This window comes from Pelobates fuscus, chromosome 2 (assembly GCF_036172605.1).
Source record: "Pelobates fuscus isolate aPelFus1 chromosome 2, aPelFus1.pri, whole genome shotgun sequence".
NCBI classification, from domain to species: domain Eukaryota; kingdom Metazoa; phylum Chordata; class Amphibia; order Anura; family Pelobatidae; genus Pelobates; species Pelobates fuscus.
Window position 1 is genome coordinate 201,383,631 of NC_086318.1, and position 18,096 is coordinate 201,401,726.

General features: G+C 36.4%; 1 protein-coding gene across 1 annotated transcript in view; it reads left to right on the forward strand.

Annotated features, from left to right (window-relative positions):
- Positions 1-18,096, forward strand: part of UTRN (utrophin) — a 583,870-nt gene that overhangs the window by 183,985 nt on the left and 381,789 nt on the right. The window contains exons 44-50 of the mRNA XM_063443106.1: positions 671-846; positions 2,420-2,555; positions 3,204-3,353; positions 7,323-7,407; positions 8,537-8,757; positions 11,167-11,284; positions 15,669-15,874. Coding sequence (XP_063299176.1) covers positions 671-846; positions 2,420-2,555; positions 3,204-3,353; positions 7,323-7,407; positions 8,537-8,757; positions 11,167-11,284; positions 15,669-15,874 — 1,092 coding nt within the window. The remainder of the gene's footprint in view (positions 1-670; positions 847-2,419; positions 2,556-3,203; positions 3,354-7,322; positions 7,408-8,536; positions 8,758-11,166; positions 11,285-15,668; positions 15,875-18,096) is intronic.

Below are 18,096 nucleotides of genomic sequence, written 5' to 3' on the forward strand. Positions count from 1 at the left end.
CTAGTCTTCAATCATTTAAGAAGGACCTTAAAACCCATCTCTTCAGGAAAGCGTATGGCCTCCCAGAGTAATCTCTCCCTTACATACCTGTCTCTTGCTCTCCTATGGGATAGTGCTTTGCTCTCTCCTCCAGCTCTGCTTCACTCCTACTTGATATTTCCTATCCTAATGTTTCTAATACCCCACCTCCTATAGACTGTAAGCTCATTTGAGCAGGGTCCTCTTCAACCTATTATTCCTGTAAGTTTTCTTGTAATTGTCTTATTTATTGTTACATCCCCCCCCCCCTCAAAATATTGTAAAGCGCTACGGAATCTGTTGGCGCTATATAAATGGCAATAATAATAATAATAATAATGTACTGAATACTTACACAATGCCCATTGCAATTTTAGTGGCTTATTTATGGATCATTCACTGTCAAAGAATCAGCAGCTCAAAATTAGAAAAAAGTGTTATTGAGCAGACAGATTCACTTTAAATCACTTTTTTTTCCAGCTGCAAAACACTTTTGAGAATAGCAGTGTAAACCGAGTTTATGTATAATAGAATATTGCAGGATTTCTTTTAATTTCTTCTTGCCTTTATATATTCCGAAAGACTTTAGGGTTCTAATATAAGGTCACTGTATGCACTTGTGCTTGATTGTTGCTATTATATACTGTGGCAGGAGCTTGAGGAAGCAGTGAGCACCCAGCAGCTTAATTTTACCATACTCAACCAAAGTGGGGAAGGCATCATACAGCATCTTTCTGCCACCGATGGAGAATTCCTACAGGATAAACTGGCTGGGCTGAATAAACGCTGGGGTGCAATTAGAACAGAGGTTCTGGAAAGGCAGCTGAGGTAGGTTTCCATAACAAAGTGTGCAGATTGAACATTAAAATGTCAACGTTGTGGAATGTCCATGTTAATTTGTGCCAGTTGGCACTGGTCTACAGAGCCTAGCTTTTGGCACATAACGCCATACGATAACCAGGAAAAAATGTGATGATCGTAAAGAATGAGCTTTCACTTAATGGAACTTGATATTGATGTGTTTAATTAAAAACTTCATTTTAGTGGTTTTCCATTATTTCTTGTGTACTATAAACAATACATACCCATTAACCGTCAGTGAAAATGGCAATTCTTACATTTACTAAAGCTAATTTTAGTCGTAATTCAGCCAGCCCGTCCAGTCCGGTCTAAAAACAGTGCTTTCTGCATCCAAACACTACACAAAGCATAGGGTTTAGAAAATATACAAAGCACCAATTAAAAATAAATAAATAAATCCGAACTAAATGCGGGACTGATGCAGGATGCACTTTCGCAATTTATAGTTTTTTTTGGAAACAGTTGAGATTTTTCAAATTTAGGCCTGGATTTTAACAATCCGGATTTGGATTTCAGCTGGCCTTAGCTTCAGCTGAAATCTAGATGAATTCATGGCTTGTAACAAGCCTACTCTGCGTAATCTGGACATTGTTAAATAGTATAAACAATTTATGGACTTTGCATACCGAACAGAACTGTTTTTTTTTTACTCCATTCGGTAAGGGGCCATTCGAGGTTTAGTGAATTATCCTGTCATTGTTTCTCTATTGCCTTTGCTGACATTAGACATTACCTTGTTTGACAGTCTACTATAGTTAATACTGTTACATTGAATGTAATGAGAGCATTAACATATACTTGCTGTGCTAGTGCACACACATTAACACATTCATACTCACACAGTCCTCACTAACAGGCTCAGTTTATTGAATATAGAAACATCTTGGGAAATCCTCAAGGGCAATAACAGCTTTCCAAATGGAAACAAGTGGGCAAAGAAGTAAACTATGATTTCACTCTTTCCTTGAAAATAATATGACTTCACTCTTTCCTTTAAAACTTTTTTCATTTTATTTTTTTAAATAGACGTTCAATACCTCTTTAATTAATGTTTTAAAGCTCTGCTGGGAATCTACTACTATTCAGTGTTAGTCAATAAAATCCCTTAATATGTTCTTTTCAGTAATCTTTTCCATATGTATATTAAATTTGTGAGTGTGTGTGACCCTAGTGATGTTTGACATCAACAAAATCTGAATTTAATAGAAAGTGACGCGTGTTCTTTGATAGATTAACTTGCTCTGCTACCCCTACTAAATATATGTGGTTCCATCCAATGATGCCATGCAGCATCAGAGACAAATATAATTTATATATTTCAGTAAGTGTTTTTTTTTCCCTCCTAAATATGACATGTCTCTCAGTTTAATGAGAAAGAAAATGAGATTGACAAGTCTACTGGAAGCATTCTATATTGCATTTGTCATTTGGTATATAATTACATTGAAATACAGATTTTAGTAGAAAAATGCATCATGGTGCAAACAAAATTAATCTGTCGAAATTTCATTTAACTGTGTTATTCGTTCTGTGCTGCAAGGTTGAAAGGAGAAAGTCCAGCTTTAAGTGACTACAGGAATAAGATGGATGGATTTGTCATCTGGTTGGAGAGGGCATTTAATGTGGCCCGTGTAAAACCTGCATTGGATAATGAAGAGAGATTGCAAGAACTGAAGGTAATATATTAGTTATCAGTTAAAACAATAGTATAATAGATATATAAGCAGTTGATAATAATCTTAATTATTAAAGGGATACCCTAAGCATCCAAACTGCTAATTCAAACTAATCAGGCCTGATTAAATAAACAGGTATTTCTAGTGTTAAAGTAAAAAAAAAAAAAAAGGTTAATTCTAAGACAGAATGTTGTACATTAGTGTGTTATACTTTGGAGGAGTAACAATGGATATAATTGATGTTTATCCTTGCAATGGATCAGCTATGTTTTCCATTGTTTACCAATAGTTGCTGTTGTTTCATGATATTTGAGGCCAGGTTATTATTCCTATATAAAACAGCATGGATGTGTGTGTTTTCAGTACAACATAATTTCTACAGCAAGTGGAACACTAGGGGGTTTACTTTCTGAGCTGTGAGAATTGCACATTTTAGATCAAAATAGATAAGTTGAAAAACATTCTCCAAATTGTTTTGTTTCCTTTTAAACTCCATTCTGGCCTAAACTCTCAGTTTAGATTATAGTGGCCCTGGTATTGGATTCCATTATTGACGTTTAATTTTGTTCCTGGGAAACTGCACCAGAAAAGGCAAGTGCTGTGTATGCATTTCTATCTTAATCCAAAGCCCTCGTCTGCCCTCTTCAGGTTATGAATGTAGAGATGGAAAAGAAAAGTGAGACGATAGAATGGCTAAATCGAGCAGCTCCAGAAATACTGGCACAGAAGAGTCTCAGTCCGCAGGAGAGAGAAAAACTATCTGCAAGACTGAGGACAATAAATATGAACTGGGAGCAGGTATGACTGCAGGGGGGCCTTGGCTTTCACGCACACTCTTTTCACAGTGATATCCAAAGTAATTCCGTTTAATAGTATGTGACTGTGGCGGTCAAGAACCACAGTCTGTGAGCTCTTTCAAGTTTATAGCTCATTTAAAAAGCATTGCTGTTACTCCCATGGTTCTGTATGTATGTGATGCGGCTGCGTGTCAGCAGGCTGAGTAAAATTGGTTACATTTGTTTTGTTCTGCAAGTGGTTCCTGGTGAAAACAGTGCATAAGCTGATACTAAATTTAACTGCAATGTATTCTCTCTTTTTCAAATACAAAGGAAGTAGAGACTCTAGCATTGTCTGCCACTATGATTGGCGTCCTGTAACAAATATCTTTATATTTGTGGACTGGAGTACATCATGCTCATAAAATACCTTGATATTTCTGAATTCCATGCTTTTTTTTTAAGTGGACAGTAGTGACAGCATTGTATATGGCTAGATACTCTTTTTAATGTTAGCAAAGCCTTTGGTGAGACACCAAAAAGAAAGTGAAATAAAGTATTAAAGGGACAATATTCGCACCTAGAACACTTTATTTGAATGACATGGTCTAGGTGCCATGTTCCCCCTCCCCCCTTTAACCCTGCGAGTGGAAACATTGCCATTCTTCATGCTTTCATTACAAGGTTTAAATGCCTCTAGTGGCTATCAGTATGACAGCCACGAGACATGTTTCCGATGAAGTTGTCGTGTAAAAAGCTTTACTACTTTTCAGAGAGACCATCTGATTGGCACAGCACAGCATTTTACTGTGCACACGCGCTAGCCTCCCAATGCTTTCATGTGAGCGAAAAAAGGTAAGTAAAATATATATAACCAGAGTAACCCTGAATCTATAAGCAAAAAAACAACACTCCAACATTAAAAATAATTGATTTATTTTTAATATTAGTGTTACTTTAAGTGACATGCATCAGTTTGGGCAATGCACTGCTGAATTATGGAAAATTGCAACAAATGCAGAGAGCTTCAATTGTGAGTATCTTTATTGTTTTAAATGCAGGGACGAAACTAAAAGGTTTCTGGGCAAAATCAGATCCTCGGGCCTTCGAGGACAAAATATTAAGTATTAAAGGGACACTATAGTCATCAGAACCGCTACTTAATGTAGTTGTTCTTGTGTCCACAGTAAGCCCATGCAGGCTTTTTAACATAAACACTGCCTTTTCAGAGAAAATCGCCTTTTACTCCTCTGATGGTGGGCTAGCCTTCTAAATTATGCTTTCAAAGCTATAGTGTCAGGAATACACGTTTGTATTCCTGACGCTATTGTGTTCCTTTAAGTAGATGTTAAATAAACCTTTCAAAAAATACTGTCAGGGTACTGCTGGGAAAAGTGAATTTTAAAATATAGGCCTAAACTGTTGTATATATTAGTAAAATTCTCCAAGTCAGTTTTGTTGTTCATTTTGATTATATAGGCATTCCCTTTGAAATTAACTAGAAATTTTAGCAATTCCTACTTTAATGGATATGTATGTATTCTTTTCATAATTTTATGTTATCATTCTATGTGTCAAAGTAGGAATGTATTTGTGTGTGTGTAATGTTGTCAATATTAAATAAATAGACAAAATTTTAAAAAGTGAAGCGGCCCACCACACTGGTCCAAATGTAGTACATTTTATTCTGTATAAAATTAAATTGGTGATAACAGCTCATCATTGGACATAATTTAAATAAAAAAAATAATACCTTTTAAACTTTCCGAGCAAAAAAAGTGTGAGCAGGCTACGAATTAGTCATCCTCTAAATAGCAGTGAACTTCAAGGTATTAAAAAAAAAAGTAAATAACTGGAAACAGAAAACACGCTTGGGCAGCTCGTTGTGTTATCTTTTTCTTTAATACGGTTTACGTTTTGTGTTGTGTTTTGCTTGTTTTGCTTTGTTTTTTGTTTTTTTCATCTTAAGAAGCGTTAATCCTTAAGGAATAGGAAACACTGCGCATGGGTGAATTAGACTTTGAAAGCATCCCTGTGATGTTGAAGCCTGGCATTATTTTATTTTTTTAACAAACTCTCTATCAATTGGATCTAGAAACCATAATTTTACAGCTTTTCCTTTTTGAGCTGTTCTCTAAAGAACTCTTTACATGTTTGTCTCTCCAGGCTGCTAAATTTGTCATGATAAACCAATATTTCTTATTATTGACATACCCGATTATTGTTACTATAGTAATATTTTTCATACTTTGGAAATTAAAATTATAGTATGTCTGTCTGTGGTTAACATTATCTCCCATTACCAGGTACTAGAGCAGACTACATGCCACAGAAAAGGTATTCTTAGTGCATCCGTTAAAGAGAAGGGATAGACAGAATACAGCTTGCAGAGTACTTGTTAATGTAATTTTGGTTATTATTATTATTAAGCGATCTTAGACTTTGCAGATTTTAAATCACTTTGAAAGCTGTGCAGACTGCTTACTTTTAGATGGCCTTTTTTCCCACATGGTCAAGTGATTACTCCCCCAAACACAGGCAGACATTACCTTGACCCTGTATTAGTACCTGTATGGTAGTGAAAGATCATTTTCAAATCCCTGTGATCCCTGTCTATCATCTTTTCTACATGTTTCCACAGTACATGCACAGCTAGAATGTGACCCATTCCCAAGATTTATTGACAGTGGACCAGGAAGACCCAAGTTTCTCATATTATAGAAATCTGGGTGTTTTTAGTGACTTCATTGTACACTATAGGCATCACAACAACTTTAGCTTAATTAAGCAGTTTGGTGTGTAGATTATGTAGTCTCACTGCTCAATTCACTACCATTTATGAGTTAAATTACTTTTGTTACTGTTTATGCAGCCCTAGCCACACCTCTAGACATTAACTTGTTTTAGAAGTTTTTATCTCCTGCTCTGTAAATTGAACTATAATCATACACAGGAGACACCTGCAGTCTTTATGAGGCTATTTACAGAGCATGAGATAAGTAATACAGGATTAAACAGACTGTGCAACACAGGAACCTAAAATATCTAGGTACCTTTTCAGGAAGTGTTTAGGAAGGCTGTGTAAGTCACAAGCTGGGAGGTATAAACAAAGTACTTTAACTCCTAAATTGCAGATAATTGGGAGACTGCAGGGGACATGATCTATACACCAAAACTGCTTTGTTGAGATAAAATTGTTTTGATGCCTATAAGTATCCTTTAAATATCATGAACTGATTTATTGCAGGAACTAATTATAAGGAAAACTCAAACTATCTCTTGGTGCTATTTTTTGTTTTTGTGATTTCTGTATTTGCACAGCTCCTAGAAAATGTCTCTGAAAGAAGAGGTTTTTGCACTATATCAATATTATTCTTCAGCCACTTGTTCATGCCTTGTAAATACTTGGCAACCTGTCGCTTTTACATTCTGTATGGAATGTAAAAGGTTTTATTTAAATCTGTGAGCCTTCACTTGCTCTCCATACTCCAGGGGTGGTGAGTTCTTGTTTGATTATCACAGTAGTCTCATTGGTCTGGATGAAATGATTTTAGTTATCTGGGTGTGTCAAATAATGTATATTTACTTAATACAGGGTGTTGTATTTTTTCTTAAAAATAAGTAAATAATTGAAATTGATTTTATCTTTTTTTTTATTTAAGTCATTTTGTTTTCAAGGTCTTATTTTTTATTATTCTTTTTCAAAAATATTCCTTGCATCCACCTATTTAAAGATTTATTTGCTTTAGAAATGATATCCGTAAAATCATAACTCAGCAGTCATTAGGCAGTGACTTCTGGCCAATTGATAAATGATTGTAAAATTTTAACTTGCCATTTTGAGGAATATTTACAACTTATCTTCCTGGATATTTGCAATGTTTTTAAGCTGTTTGTGTAGCCTGAACAGTACTACTGAAACACAATGTTTGTGGACAGGCATGTAGGTTAGGTTAGATGCTTCTAATCTGCTCCTCTATGTTCATTTTAGGTGTCCAGAGAAGTTCCTGAGAAAGTAAAGGAACTGGAGGGACATTTGTATTACCCCAATTATGCAACACAGACTACATTACCCAGTAAGCATAACATTGGTCATTTTTTCCATTTCTTAATACCTAACGTTATGGGTGATTCCTATTCTCTTTCCCTTGATCAGTTGGTCACCTGATGGCAATAATGAAAAACTATTGGTTTCTGGCTGAATTTACGACATTTTAATATACATGAATCGTTTATCAAATTAATAGCGCCAGTTTTTTATTTTTTCTTGATGCACAGATGTTAATGTAAGTTTACTTATTTCTCAAGGTCATATTAACAAAGCAAGATGATGCCTGGAAGAGTTTTCTAGATTTTAATTTAATCCACATTGGCTTCAGTGGGCATTTACCTGGGAGTTACTTCAGGGAGTTTGTTTAAGAGTTCTCATTAATTTAATACAATACTTATTTTATGAATTTGTTTGGGTAGTTTGCTGCAGGGGAGGACTGGCAGCCTTAGGCCTGGGGTGGGGGGCAAATCCAGTCAAGTGGCCCATTGCACCAAGAGGAGAGTAAAAGCACTTTCCCATGTGATTGAACAGGAGGGGGGGGGGGCAGGAGCAGCAGGAACAGCAGCCAGCAATCAGTGTAGCGGCCGGCCTCTCCTGATGATGTGAAGAGGAGGGGGAGTGACTTCCTCTGCTCTTCTCCCAGACTCCCTAGCGGTCCTGCGAGAAGAGCAGTGAAAGTCACGCCCCCTCCACCTGACATCATCAGGAAGAGGCTGGCTGACTCCACTGGCTGCAGGGAGCCAGGTAAGTTAAAAAAATCCAAGTCCCCAGCCAGAGGCAGAGGATTCGGATTTTTCCTTTTTTTTGCTGGATGCAGACGGCCCTGGATTTAGGGTGACTTGGGGGGCAATTGCCCCTTACACCCCATCCCAGCGCACCCTTATTTTGCGCTGTATTGGAGGACCATCATGGGCATAATAGTTGTAATATTGCAATGTGGTAAATATTAGTCTATATTACATATACAACAAATAGTAATTGTCCTTTTATGTTCGAAATTCAAAACCGTTTCATAACATGTGTGACAATTTGTTCTAATAAACAAGATTGAATGCTATACATTTTATGGACCTCATGTCTACACAAATTGTTTTTTAATCAAAAGGATTGCATTTTCCGTTTTTTAGTTTCCCCCCCTTTTTTTTCCTGAATAGATTACACTACAAAAGTAGTCCAAAACATGGTGCTTGTATCTTCTGCCTCTGAAATCCCTGTGTTCCCCAAACATGGAATTGACCTTCCAGCCCAAGCAGACCTTGATAGGACTGTCATCGAACTAGGAGACTGGCTGCTTCTCATTGATCAGATGCTCAAGTCAAACATTGTTACTGTTGGAGATTGCGAAGAGATCAACACTACCATAACACGCATGAAGGTATCAGATGGTACACTCATTTTGATTGCAAAGTGATGTCATATGAACTGTGTTGGGTGGACATCAGCAACTAGGTTTACACTGCGATCTTTAAACATCATTTCGCACCTCATTGATTTGCTATCATAATGCCTAAAGAAAAATTAAGGCCTACAATATACCCAAGTAATTTAAAGTGGCAGTTACCAAATCTTGTTATGACCAATGTCCCAATACTTGTGTTAAGGTAATCAGTAAATCTTATAATATATGTTCGTGTTAATCTATTGCCTAGTATTCTGATTTACAAATTACTATATTTAATGTTTGGTAATGGTTTGTGTATATGGAAGGAAGTCACTCTTATACCAAATATAATCATTCAAAATACAGATGAATTGAAAAGTATACAGTATACAGTTGTGACACACCAGCAATGAGCATATTGGAAACTTAATGAAGCTATTGCTATGTAGTATGGCAATACCATTACAGATCAATACGGGACTACAGAAATACTCCTTCTGACATGTGCGCAATGGTCTGGATATGGTGGATGAATTCCTCCAGTCCTCACAATGGACGCTGTCCTGGTTCCGTTAGCTTTGCACAAACTATTCCATTCTGTAGCAGAATGGAGAAATGTCCTCTCTCCAATCCATTGGGTGCACGCAATGTGTACACACACATATACATGTTAACTGGGTTCCACTTATGTTCAATTTGGTTATTTTCGCCATGTATTTCGAATTCACTATGAATTCACTTTGAAGTTCCTGCTGTTCTAACTGTAGTGAATAATACTTTACGTTACTGTTATTTATTTGGAGTAAGGAAATAATATCATATAGCAACACAAATGATACTTTGGTTTTAAGTATTTAATGTTTAGTAAAATGGAAGAAATGGGAATAGGAGATTCTACAGGCTTTGAAGATCTTTAAATTAATGACGAATTAGTGGACTTTGTAATGTTCATGAGCTGTGAAGACTGTTGTAATCTCCAAAGAAGTAACAAGATTTAGGTCCTGGTATTTGTTTCACGGTGTAATTTAAGGCTCGCAGGTAGCAATTATCATTATAATTATCACAGATTGCATTTTATATTAAAGTACTCAGAGATTGTAATTGTTTTTCTACTCCCTAATAAAGAAAGACGTATATCTTTTCTATAAGCCTATTAAATATTCATTGTAAGGCAGAGAAATTAAACTTCATTTGGAATGGAAAAAGCAAAGGTCCAAAATGTCTGTTTCATTGTTTCCGAACATCATTGCAGTTATGATATTACCTGACATTTGTTCATTTATATAAGGTTTTGATTGGTTTGCTAATGTTTGACGTTAGGCAACTTAAAATTTTGGAGCGCAGATCGCCACCAACAGCAGTGGAAGGGTTCTTTTTGGGAAAAACAATACATTTCTGAAATCCACTGCCTAGAGAGGCTGTGTTGCCTAATTCAATATATGCCAGTTAAGTTAGCTCAATGCTCTCTTTAGCAAGACTAAATAGGACAATACAAGAATATTATGCATTATGAGTAATAGCTCGTTGATTTCGAGAGAGATGCTATTTTTTGTGTTACGAAGGATCCTCTTCTTTTAAGGCACAATATTTTAAATCACTAATCTGTGTTTTTAATTGTTTCTTTATGTAGTAATAGCAGAAACAGGATTGTCTGAAACTTTAAACTTAATAGACGTTAGTGTTTTAGAAACACAATTATTACATCAGTATGTTAATGTATATTGATCACTAAATATGGTTAAAGCCTGCAAGGCTGAACAACATTTCTGGACAGGCTAATATTAAAATTCATGTTTGACACCAGCACACGGCATGCTGTTGCCAGACAGCCAGTGGTGTCCCCCACCCTCCATGCCCCTGTCTTCCCCTCAGTCCGCTCCCACTGACCTCCCTCTTTTACCGGCAAAGAAGAGCGACTTGGCCTTGGTGATGGAAAAGAGGTACATTTTAGTTTTTCTCTTTTTCTTTTTGAGTGGGAAGGGTGGAGGGGTTGAGGGGGTACCTCTGTGTTTATGAAAACACTGGTTTTTGCTCTAAGTAACTGTTTAAAAAAATAACAATTCATACTGAGTAACATTTTCAAATAATTTGCATTAAAGACAATTTGACATTAATGGTTGACATGAATAATTGCCAAGTACAGATAAAATGGGCTTGCTAAAGGACAAAACTGTAGGTAGACAGTTTTTTTGTTTTTGTTTTAAAAGAAAATATCCACCATGTTTTTACAGTGACCTGTCTGTATTACTCTCATCAATTTCATTCCTGTAATTGCTGTGTACCTTTTGTTGCAATAGCTTTCATTTTTTACAAGTCTAGAGCTCTTTCTGTCTTTTTATGTTCATATTCTACTGTTCCCTGTTCATTGTACTGAATAATTGCTGGTAATTATTTTTATAACAGATAACCAAAGAAGATATGGAACAACGCCACCCACAGCTTGAATCACTTTTCATGTTGGCTCAAAATGTGAAAAATAAAACGTCTAATTTAGACATTAGAACGTCTATCACAGAGAAAAGTAAGTCATAGCATTTGCAAATCATACATGGAGTACATTTCAGAAACATTTGTTAGTGTCACTGTGCTCACAATGATCGAGCTATTGATTAATTTGACACTTAAAAAAGTTGCATATTTAATGTTAAAGGATCATATTTTAATTGTTTATAATTTTGTTTCAAAGTATTGTTTTTGTTGCATTTAAAAATTAAAAATAATTTGAAAAGGAACACAATAGGCACCTAGGCCACTTTTTCTCAATGAAGTGGCCTGGGTGCCAAGTGCCCCCTGTTTTAACATTGCCGTTCTGACAGCCTCTAGTAGCTGTCAATACCAAGCATGTTGCCATGCATGCCCACTAGACTCCCAATGCTTTCCTGTGGGAAAGCATTGGATTGGCTGAGATGATCGATCTGGATTATCTGAATCATAGAGGCAGAGCTTCCAGAGAAGTCCAGAATGGCAACAGCTGAAAGGTAAGTACATTTTTGTAACCCTGGCTACGCTGGCTCCGTCACATAAACGATGTCGAAGACACTATAGCATTATGAATACATATATGTATAGCTAATGCTATATTGTTCCTTTAAGAAACATCCAGACAGGTCCTGAATTTAGCAGAAAAGTTATGATATTTGTGTTCCTGTTCACTTCAGTAGTGCACTGCCTGTTGACAGGAAGGGTTGGTTCGATTTGAGGAGCAGTTCTGCAGGGTTAACTGGAAGTCCAATTTGGGTTTTTTCCACCCTTACATGTAATCTTTGGTGGGTGTGCTTATAATGAATGATGCAGTATCTGCCATCTGCATGATTCATTCTGGCCGTGTTTTGAATTGAACTTCGAGTGCTGATTTCAAGCGCTCAGTTGCTTCCGCTTTTAGTGGTTGTTTTATGACGGGTAGTGTCATCTTTTAAGTAACATATGGCAGATCTATTTTTTTTTTTACTGCTGTGAGCAAACTTTGGAGCTCTGTTAATTGCCCTCTAGTGCCTCCTGGGTGTGATTACATACATATCTCAAAAATAAAATCAGCAATGCTTCACAGAAAGAAAAACAAATCTTTTAGGCCTGGGCAGTATCCGAGAAGCACATGTTCAGGGCCTATTTCAACACAGCATTATTGTTAGTGTTTAAAGTATATTCACTAGACTGTTATTTGGACTGGACTACTCACTGTGTCCACAATGCTTCTGTATGAGGTCACTGTATTGGTCACTGCCCAGCACTAACAAGGAAGTTTGTCCTGGACAAAACGGGTCAGGATGAGCTTAGCTGCAGAAGCAATTTCTGAAAAGAGGTACAATTTTAACTGCCTTGTTCAAATGAGTGTGTATATTTGTGAATATTAATTGGTATGTAGCATGTTGGGTTTTTTTTCCATAAAAGTATTGAACACCAGACTAGTCTGTCAAGTTTGTAAAACATGAGCATACATATCTAAAGGAGCATTGTTTTAATCAAAAGGGACCCATTATCAGAGCAGCAGTATGTATGTGTTTCTGACATAGGTTGGAGATAACGCTGTTTAATTGTCATTTTCCATTGGCGGCTGGCGAGTTGGTATCTGGACATTAAATTCATTTGCCACATTCAATATATTCTGTGTCTCCTTGTTCCTATTGATTGCAATTTTCAATTACATTTTGTCATGATTGAATCAAAGTACACCTTAATGTATTCGTAATACAAAAAGCCGTTTGAGTGATCTCAGGGAGAATAGAGTGAGTTTTGCATTTTGCCGATGGTGCAGAGTAAGAAATAAAATGATAACATGCACAAACAGTGTACAGCATCCACCCATAGAATTCCAATTAGTGTTCCTAGGACTTATGCGTGTGTTCCTGGTGTTATAGAGCCCATAATGTATTTTAATTATATTTTTCAATCTTATTCTTTATAATGTTCTCTGCTTACTGTGATTATTTTGCTTGCACATTGAGCCCTATTGCTGCATAGAGCATGCAGATATGTTTTGTCCTTCGACATCGCTGACAGCTAGCCCCTACCAAACGTGCTCAATAAAAAGTACCTTTCAAAATATAATTTGAAAGAACAGTAAATGAGATTTGTGTTGGTGTGTTTAATAGAAAATTAATCACAATGACATGTTTATTTATTCTTCATGAAAAGGTATTTGTATATATTTATTACTTTATTTACTAAAATGAAGTAATTTAAATTAACCGTATACAGGAGAAAAAGTGAAACGTTTAAAACACATGTGCAGTCATCATTTAATTAATGAGTGAGTGAGTTAATAGCACATAGGTAACTCGAGTAAAATGTCGAAGAAACAGCGGAGGGAAAGTTAAGGAATGGAAATATATGTAGGATTAATAACCGGAATAGGTGACTGCAATATGAAAATTAAATTAAATTAAAATACTAGGAAATAATGAGTAAGTGGGTGGCTAGTCACTTTGTAAATTAGTGAGTTGGTGATGTAGGTAATGATTGATTTCAGTAGCTTTGGAGAGGATTTACCTGTTATAGAAAACAAGCATATCAAGTGATGGATGAGCATCTGTGAAAGAGCATAATGCAAGTTCTCCTATGTTTGAAGAAAGTCTGAGTTATTAGTGAAAAGACTGAATGAATAAAGATATGTAGTGAGTGACATATGGTGTGTCTGTCAGCGTTTCCCATGTAGTCATTGTCAAAGAGATAGTGGGATGGTCATGAAAGGAAACTGTAGATAGAGGTCCATGGAAGAGCAGTGAGTGACTCAGGAGGAAGGACAATTTGAGCTTGAAATTTATTAGGAGTTTCTGAGATGCAAATCACAGTCATACAAACACAATAGATTACACTAAAGTTCTGTGCTACTAGCCCGGTACTAGTGGCACTGTTACCATCTTGGAGACTTTTGCAAAGACCCTTGAAGGTGACTTTGCTGATGGGTGTCCGATGACCAGGAAGGAGGGGGGGACAGGAAAAGGTGAGTTTTTCTTATCTCAACCTGTCCCTCGCTGACGCCACCATCCTTTTTCGGAGGGGTCCTCTTCTGCTTCTGGCACTTCAGCGATTCATCTGCTGTACAGCATTGAGGTCATACAGGATACCACGGGATTGTCCACAGCCAGAGCCAATTTCCCTGCAACTGCCACTATTGATGGCTGGGGGATGACACTTCTTGCCGGCAAGTGTCAAGAAGTGCCAGACGGAGGAGGAATACTGAGACAAAAGAGTCCCTACTTTGTCTCAGTATATCTCTTGACTGGGATGGAATTTCAGTGAAATGTCAACACAGCCAATATGAGGATTTCATAAAGATTATATCTTTATAGAATACTCATTAATTTAGGGTGGGGTTGGAAAGATGGAGGTGGGAGAGGGGAGGATTTGGCAGTGCTGCTTTAAAAGTTACTTGCTGCAGAATTTCTATTTGCCAGGGCTACATTTTCACTCCACACTTGCTATTATTTCTGTTTCTTGCAGGAGCCTTCTGAGTGTCATTAAATTAAATTTCATTTCACATTTCAGGAGATAAAAACTTGTAAAGCAGGTTAAAATCTGATTAAAAAATTAAACCATTTTTGTGTCAGTCCCAGCCAGTGGAGGTGTGGTTAGGGCTGCATTAAAATAAGCAAAAGCGATTTTACTTCTAAATGGCAGAGAATTGAGCAGTGAGACTGCATACACCAAAACTGCTTCATTAAGCTGAAATAGTTTGATGTCTATAGCACCCTTTTAACTATTTTTGCTAATACACAGGTACTCATCTGTATGAATTAAGATTTAATTTTCAGGACTAGTTTTTTAATGTTCTAATCAGTTCACTCATATGAAATCTATTAGCACACTTTTTTTTAACAATAAATCACTGAGACATTAAATGTAGCTTGTCAGGAAGGAGGAAAACTGGGTGAAACCAGACAGTGTGGAGTATTAAAAAAGAAAGGGCAAGTTTTAAGACATAAACAATTGAAAATGCTCTTTAGCCAAGTTATTTTCCATCTCACCTATTTTGCCTTAAAATTCATAGTCCCACTCTTGGTTACACACAGTTCCAGGTTAAACATGTAATGTCTTTATTGTCTGTGATGTCCAGGAACAGCATTGAATTCATACAGCGTCCTGTGCATGTGTGCTACAAGTATAATTGTCAGATATTGTACAATTCTCACTTCACTGTAAGGGTAGGGAATATTATTATTATTTTTTTTGACCCTTTTCATTCATTGTTTTTATTACACAAGCAGTAAATAAGTACACAATCAGTACTTCTAAGATGAAAAATATATGGCATGGGAGTATGCTTTCTCTTTTTAGTGCTCCACGAAACAAAACCTAATTTGATGTTCAATTAAGATGTTGATATTTATCCAAAGCAGCAGTCGGTTTAGATTTGTTGTTGCATATGGTGAAAGCTATTTCATGTTTTGTTATCTGTCATTCTGTAGCAGAAAAACTGAAGAACCAGTGGGACAGCACCCAACATGGGGTTGAGAGCCGCCAAGAGCAGCTACAGAATATGTTGGTTGACAGCATCAAATGGAATGATCAAAGGAAAGAGATCCAAAATATCCTGGACCAAAGTGATTTCCGTCTTTACACACTCACTCAGACATCTAGAGACAAACTTGTCAATCAGCTGGCAGAAAATAAGGTGAAATCTAGTTTGTCTGTTATTTTTTTTAAAACAAGTTTTATTTAAGTTTTGAGAAAGTACCATAAAACTAGACAATATCTAGTAAAGACAAATAAACAAATCAAAATATTAAAAATAAAGTGAAACAGGCAAGCACATATCCCTATATAGTATTATGCCTTACAAAGATATTTTGTTTGGCATTCTTTCTCTACACAAATCATTAAAGTAGGATGTTTCAACAGTAAAAAAGATAAAGCATGAAACTTTACAGAAAATATGCAGATCAGCACTGATTAGTACATCTTATGAAACCGTGGAACCCAAGCTGGGTGAAAGACAAATTGAAAGAATTTCGTTTATTATCACATTAATGATCAGAGCATTGCCTCCCTACCAGCATGCCGCCTGCTCACAGTTTAGAGCCATGTACAAAAATTTAATTTCTTGCAAAAAAGTACATTTCTCTGTATGAAAGTCTAAAATAGATTTTTCATGAGTCATGCAATAGCTTCTGGTGAACTGCAGAGGGAGTCCAGACAACACTAAATTCACCATATATCATATAAATCTTTCTGTGAATAAAGACTGCTTTATCATTTTTCACCAGTGTTAACAGGTTGTCGTACACCTGGATGAAGCAGATTGGGAATTAAAAATAAACATAAAACAAAAGTGTTTGTCACAAATTCAGATTTACTTAGTTAACCTAAGTAAGAACGTTTTCTCAGTCCCTGAATTGTGACATAATTTTAAAACAGCACTTGGCTTGGAAATACAAAGCTGTTTATATATTTAATTTACAAGTAAAGAAACTGTTTTATAATCTAATATAAACTGGGTTGCAGCTCTGATTTTAAATAATATATTTGGTATATTTCAGTAAAGTTGGAAGTGCTTCAAAGATACTGTATTTTAATATAAAAACAGGGCTCTACAAATTGCCAGAGAGTGTGTGCGTGTCTGTCAGTGTGTGGCAGTGTATGGCAGTGTATGTGTCTGTCAGTTTATGTGTATCAGTGTATTTGTATGTGTCTGTCAGGGTATGTGTGTCTGTCTGGCTGTCAGGGTGTGTGTGTCCGTCTGTAGGTGTGTGCGTTTAGGTCACCAACCCCCTCTGATCGCATGGAAATGGTGCTCTTATTTACCTTTTTTCCAACACTGTGCTCGTCTCGCTGCAGCTTGACAGCCTCCATAGCTGAGATTATTAATTACCAATCAGCCTCTCCTTGTAGAGATGCAATAAATCAATACATATCTATGGGGAACTTTCAGCGCCTCCATGCAGAGCGTGGAGACGCTGAATGTAGGTGCTGCACATTGTGCACATTGTGCAGCACTGATATAGGAGGCACTTTAGTGGCCGTTTGAGTGACAGCCACTAGTGGTGTTACTAGGCAGCAATGTAAACACTGCCTTTTTTTCTATGAAAAGGCAGAGTTTACTTTGCAAAGCCTGCAGGGGCAAACTATAGACACCAGACCACTACATTAAGCTGTAGTAGTTCTGGCGACTTTAGTATCTCTTTAAGAATTGTATTTTTGTCATTGGAAAAAAAACTGGCTCCTAACTTTTTTAGCTGGCTCCTAGATTGAAAACAAAATTCTCAAGCCCTGTATTAAAATTAAAAACATCTGCTTACATAGCAGTACTGTTGCCTAAAAAATATATATATATAAAATATATCGGGAATTAAGGTGTTATTTATTTAAAACACACACATAATAATGGTGTTAAACACCCCTACATTGGGCCTGGGCCCTGTACTGGACAAGTGAACAAATTCTTCTAGAGTTTACTTCTGATAAACTGCCACCCCAACATTTTAAAATATTTTTTCTGTGCTATACTTATATAATCATTTATTCTTTTTCTTCCAGATCTCCTGTTCTTGCTTTTCATTCTTCTTACTCTTTTACTATCCCAGTCTCAGTCATTCAATCACAAACAGCTAAATATCACCTGTAAAATGAAAATGGCTTGAATCTGTCTGTAAATATACTGCTTGCTTATTACAGATTGCAAACTGTTTAACAAATTTCCATTCCTAATGCTGAAGCTAGCCTACAGAGAACTGTAAGCCTTTGCAGGCTAGAAACCATTTTCACGTGGATTAATGAATTACGTTAGTCTTGATAGGGACAGCTTCCTGGAGTTATATTTATCCACCTCAGTCTTTCTTCCTTTATAATTGCAGGTGTATAAAAAGGCTATGGCTCGAGTTCCATTTAGTTTCCTTT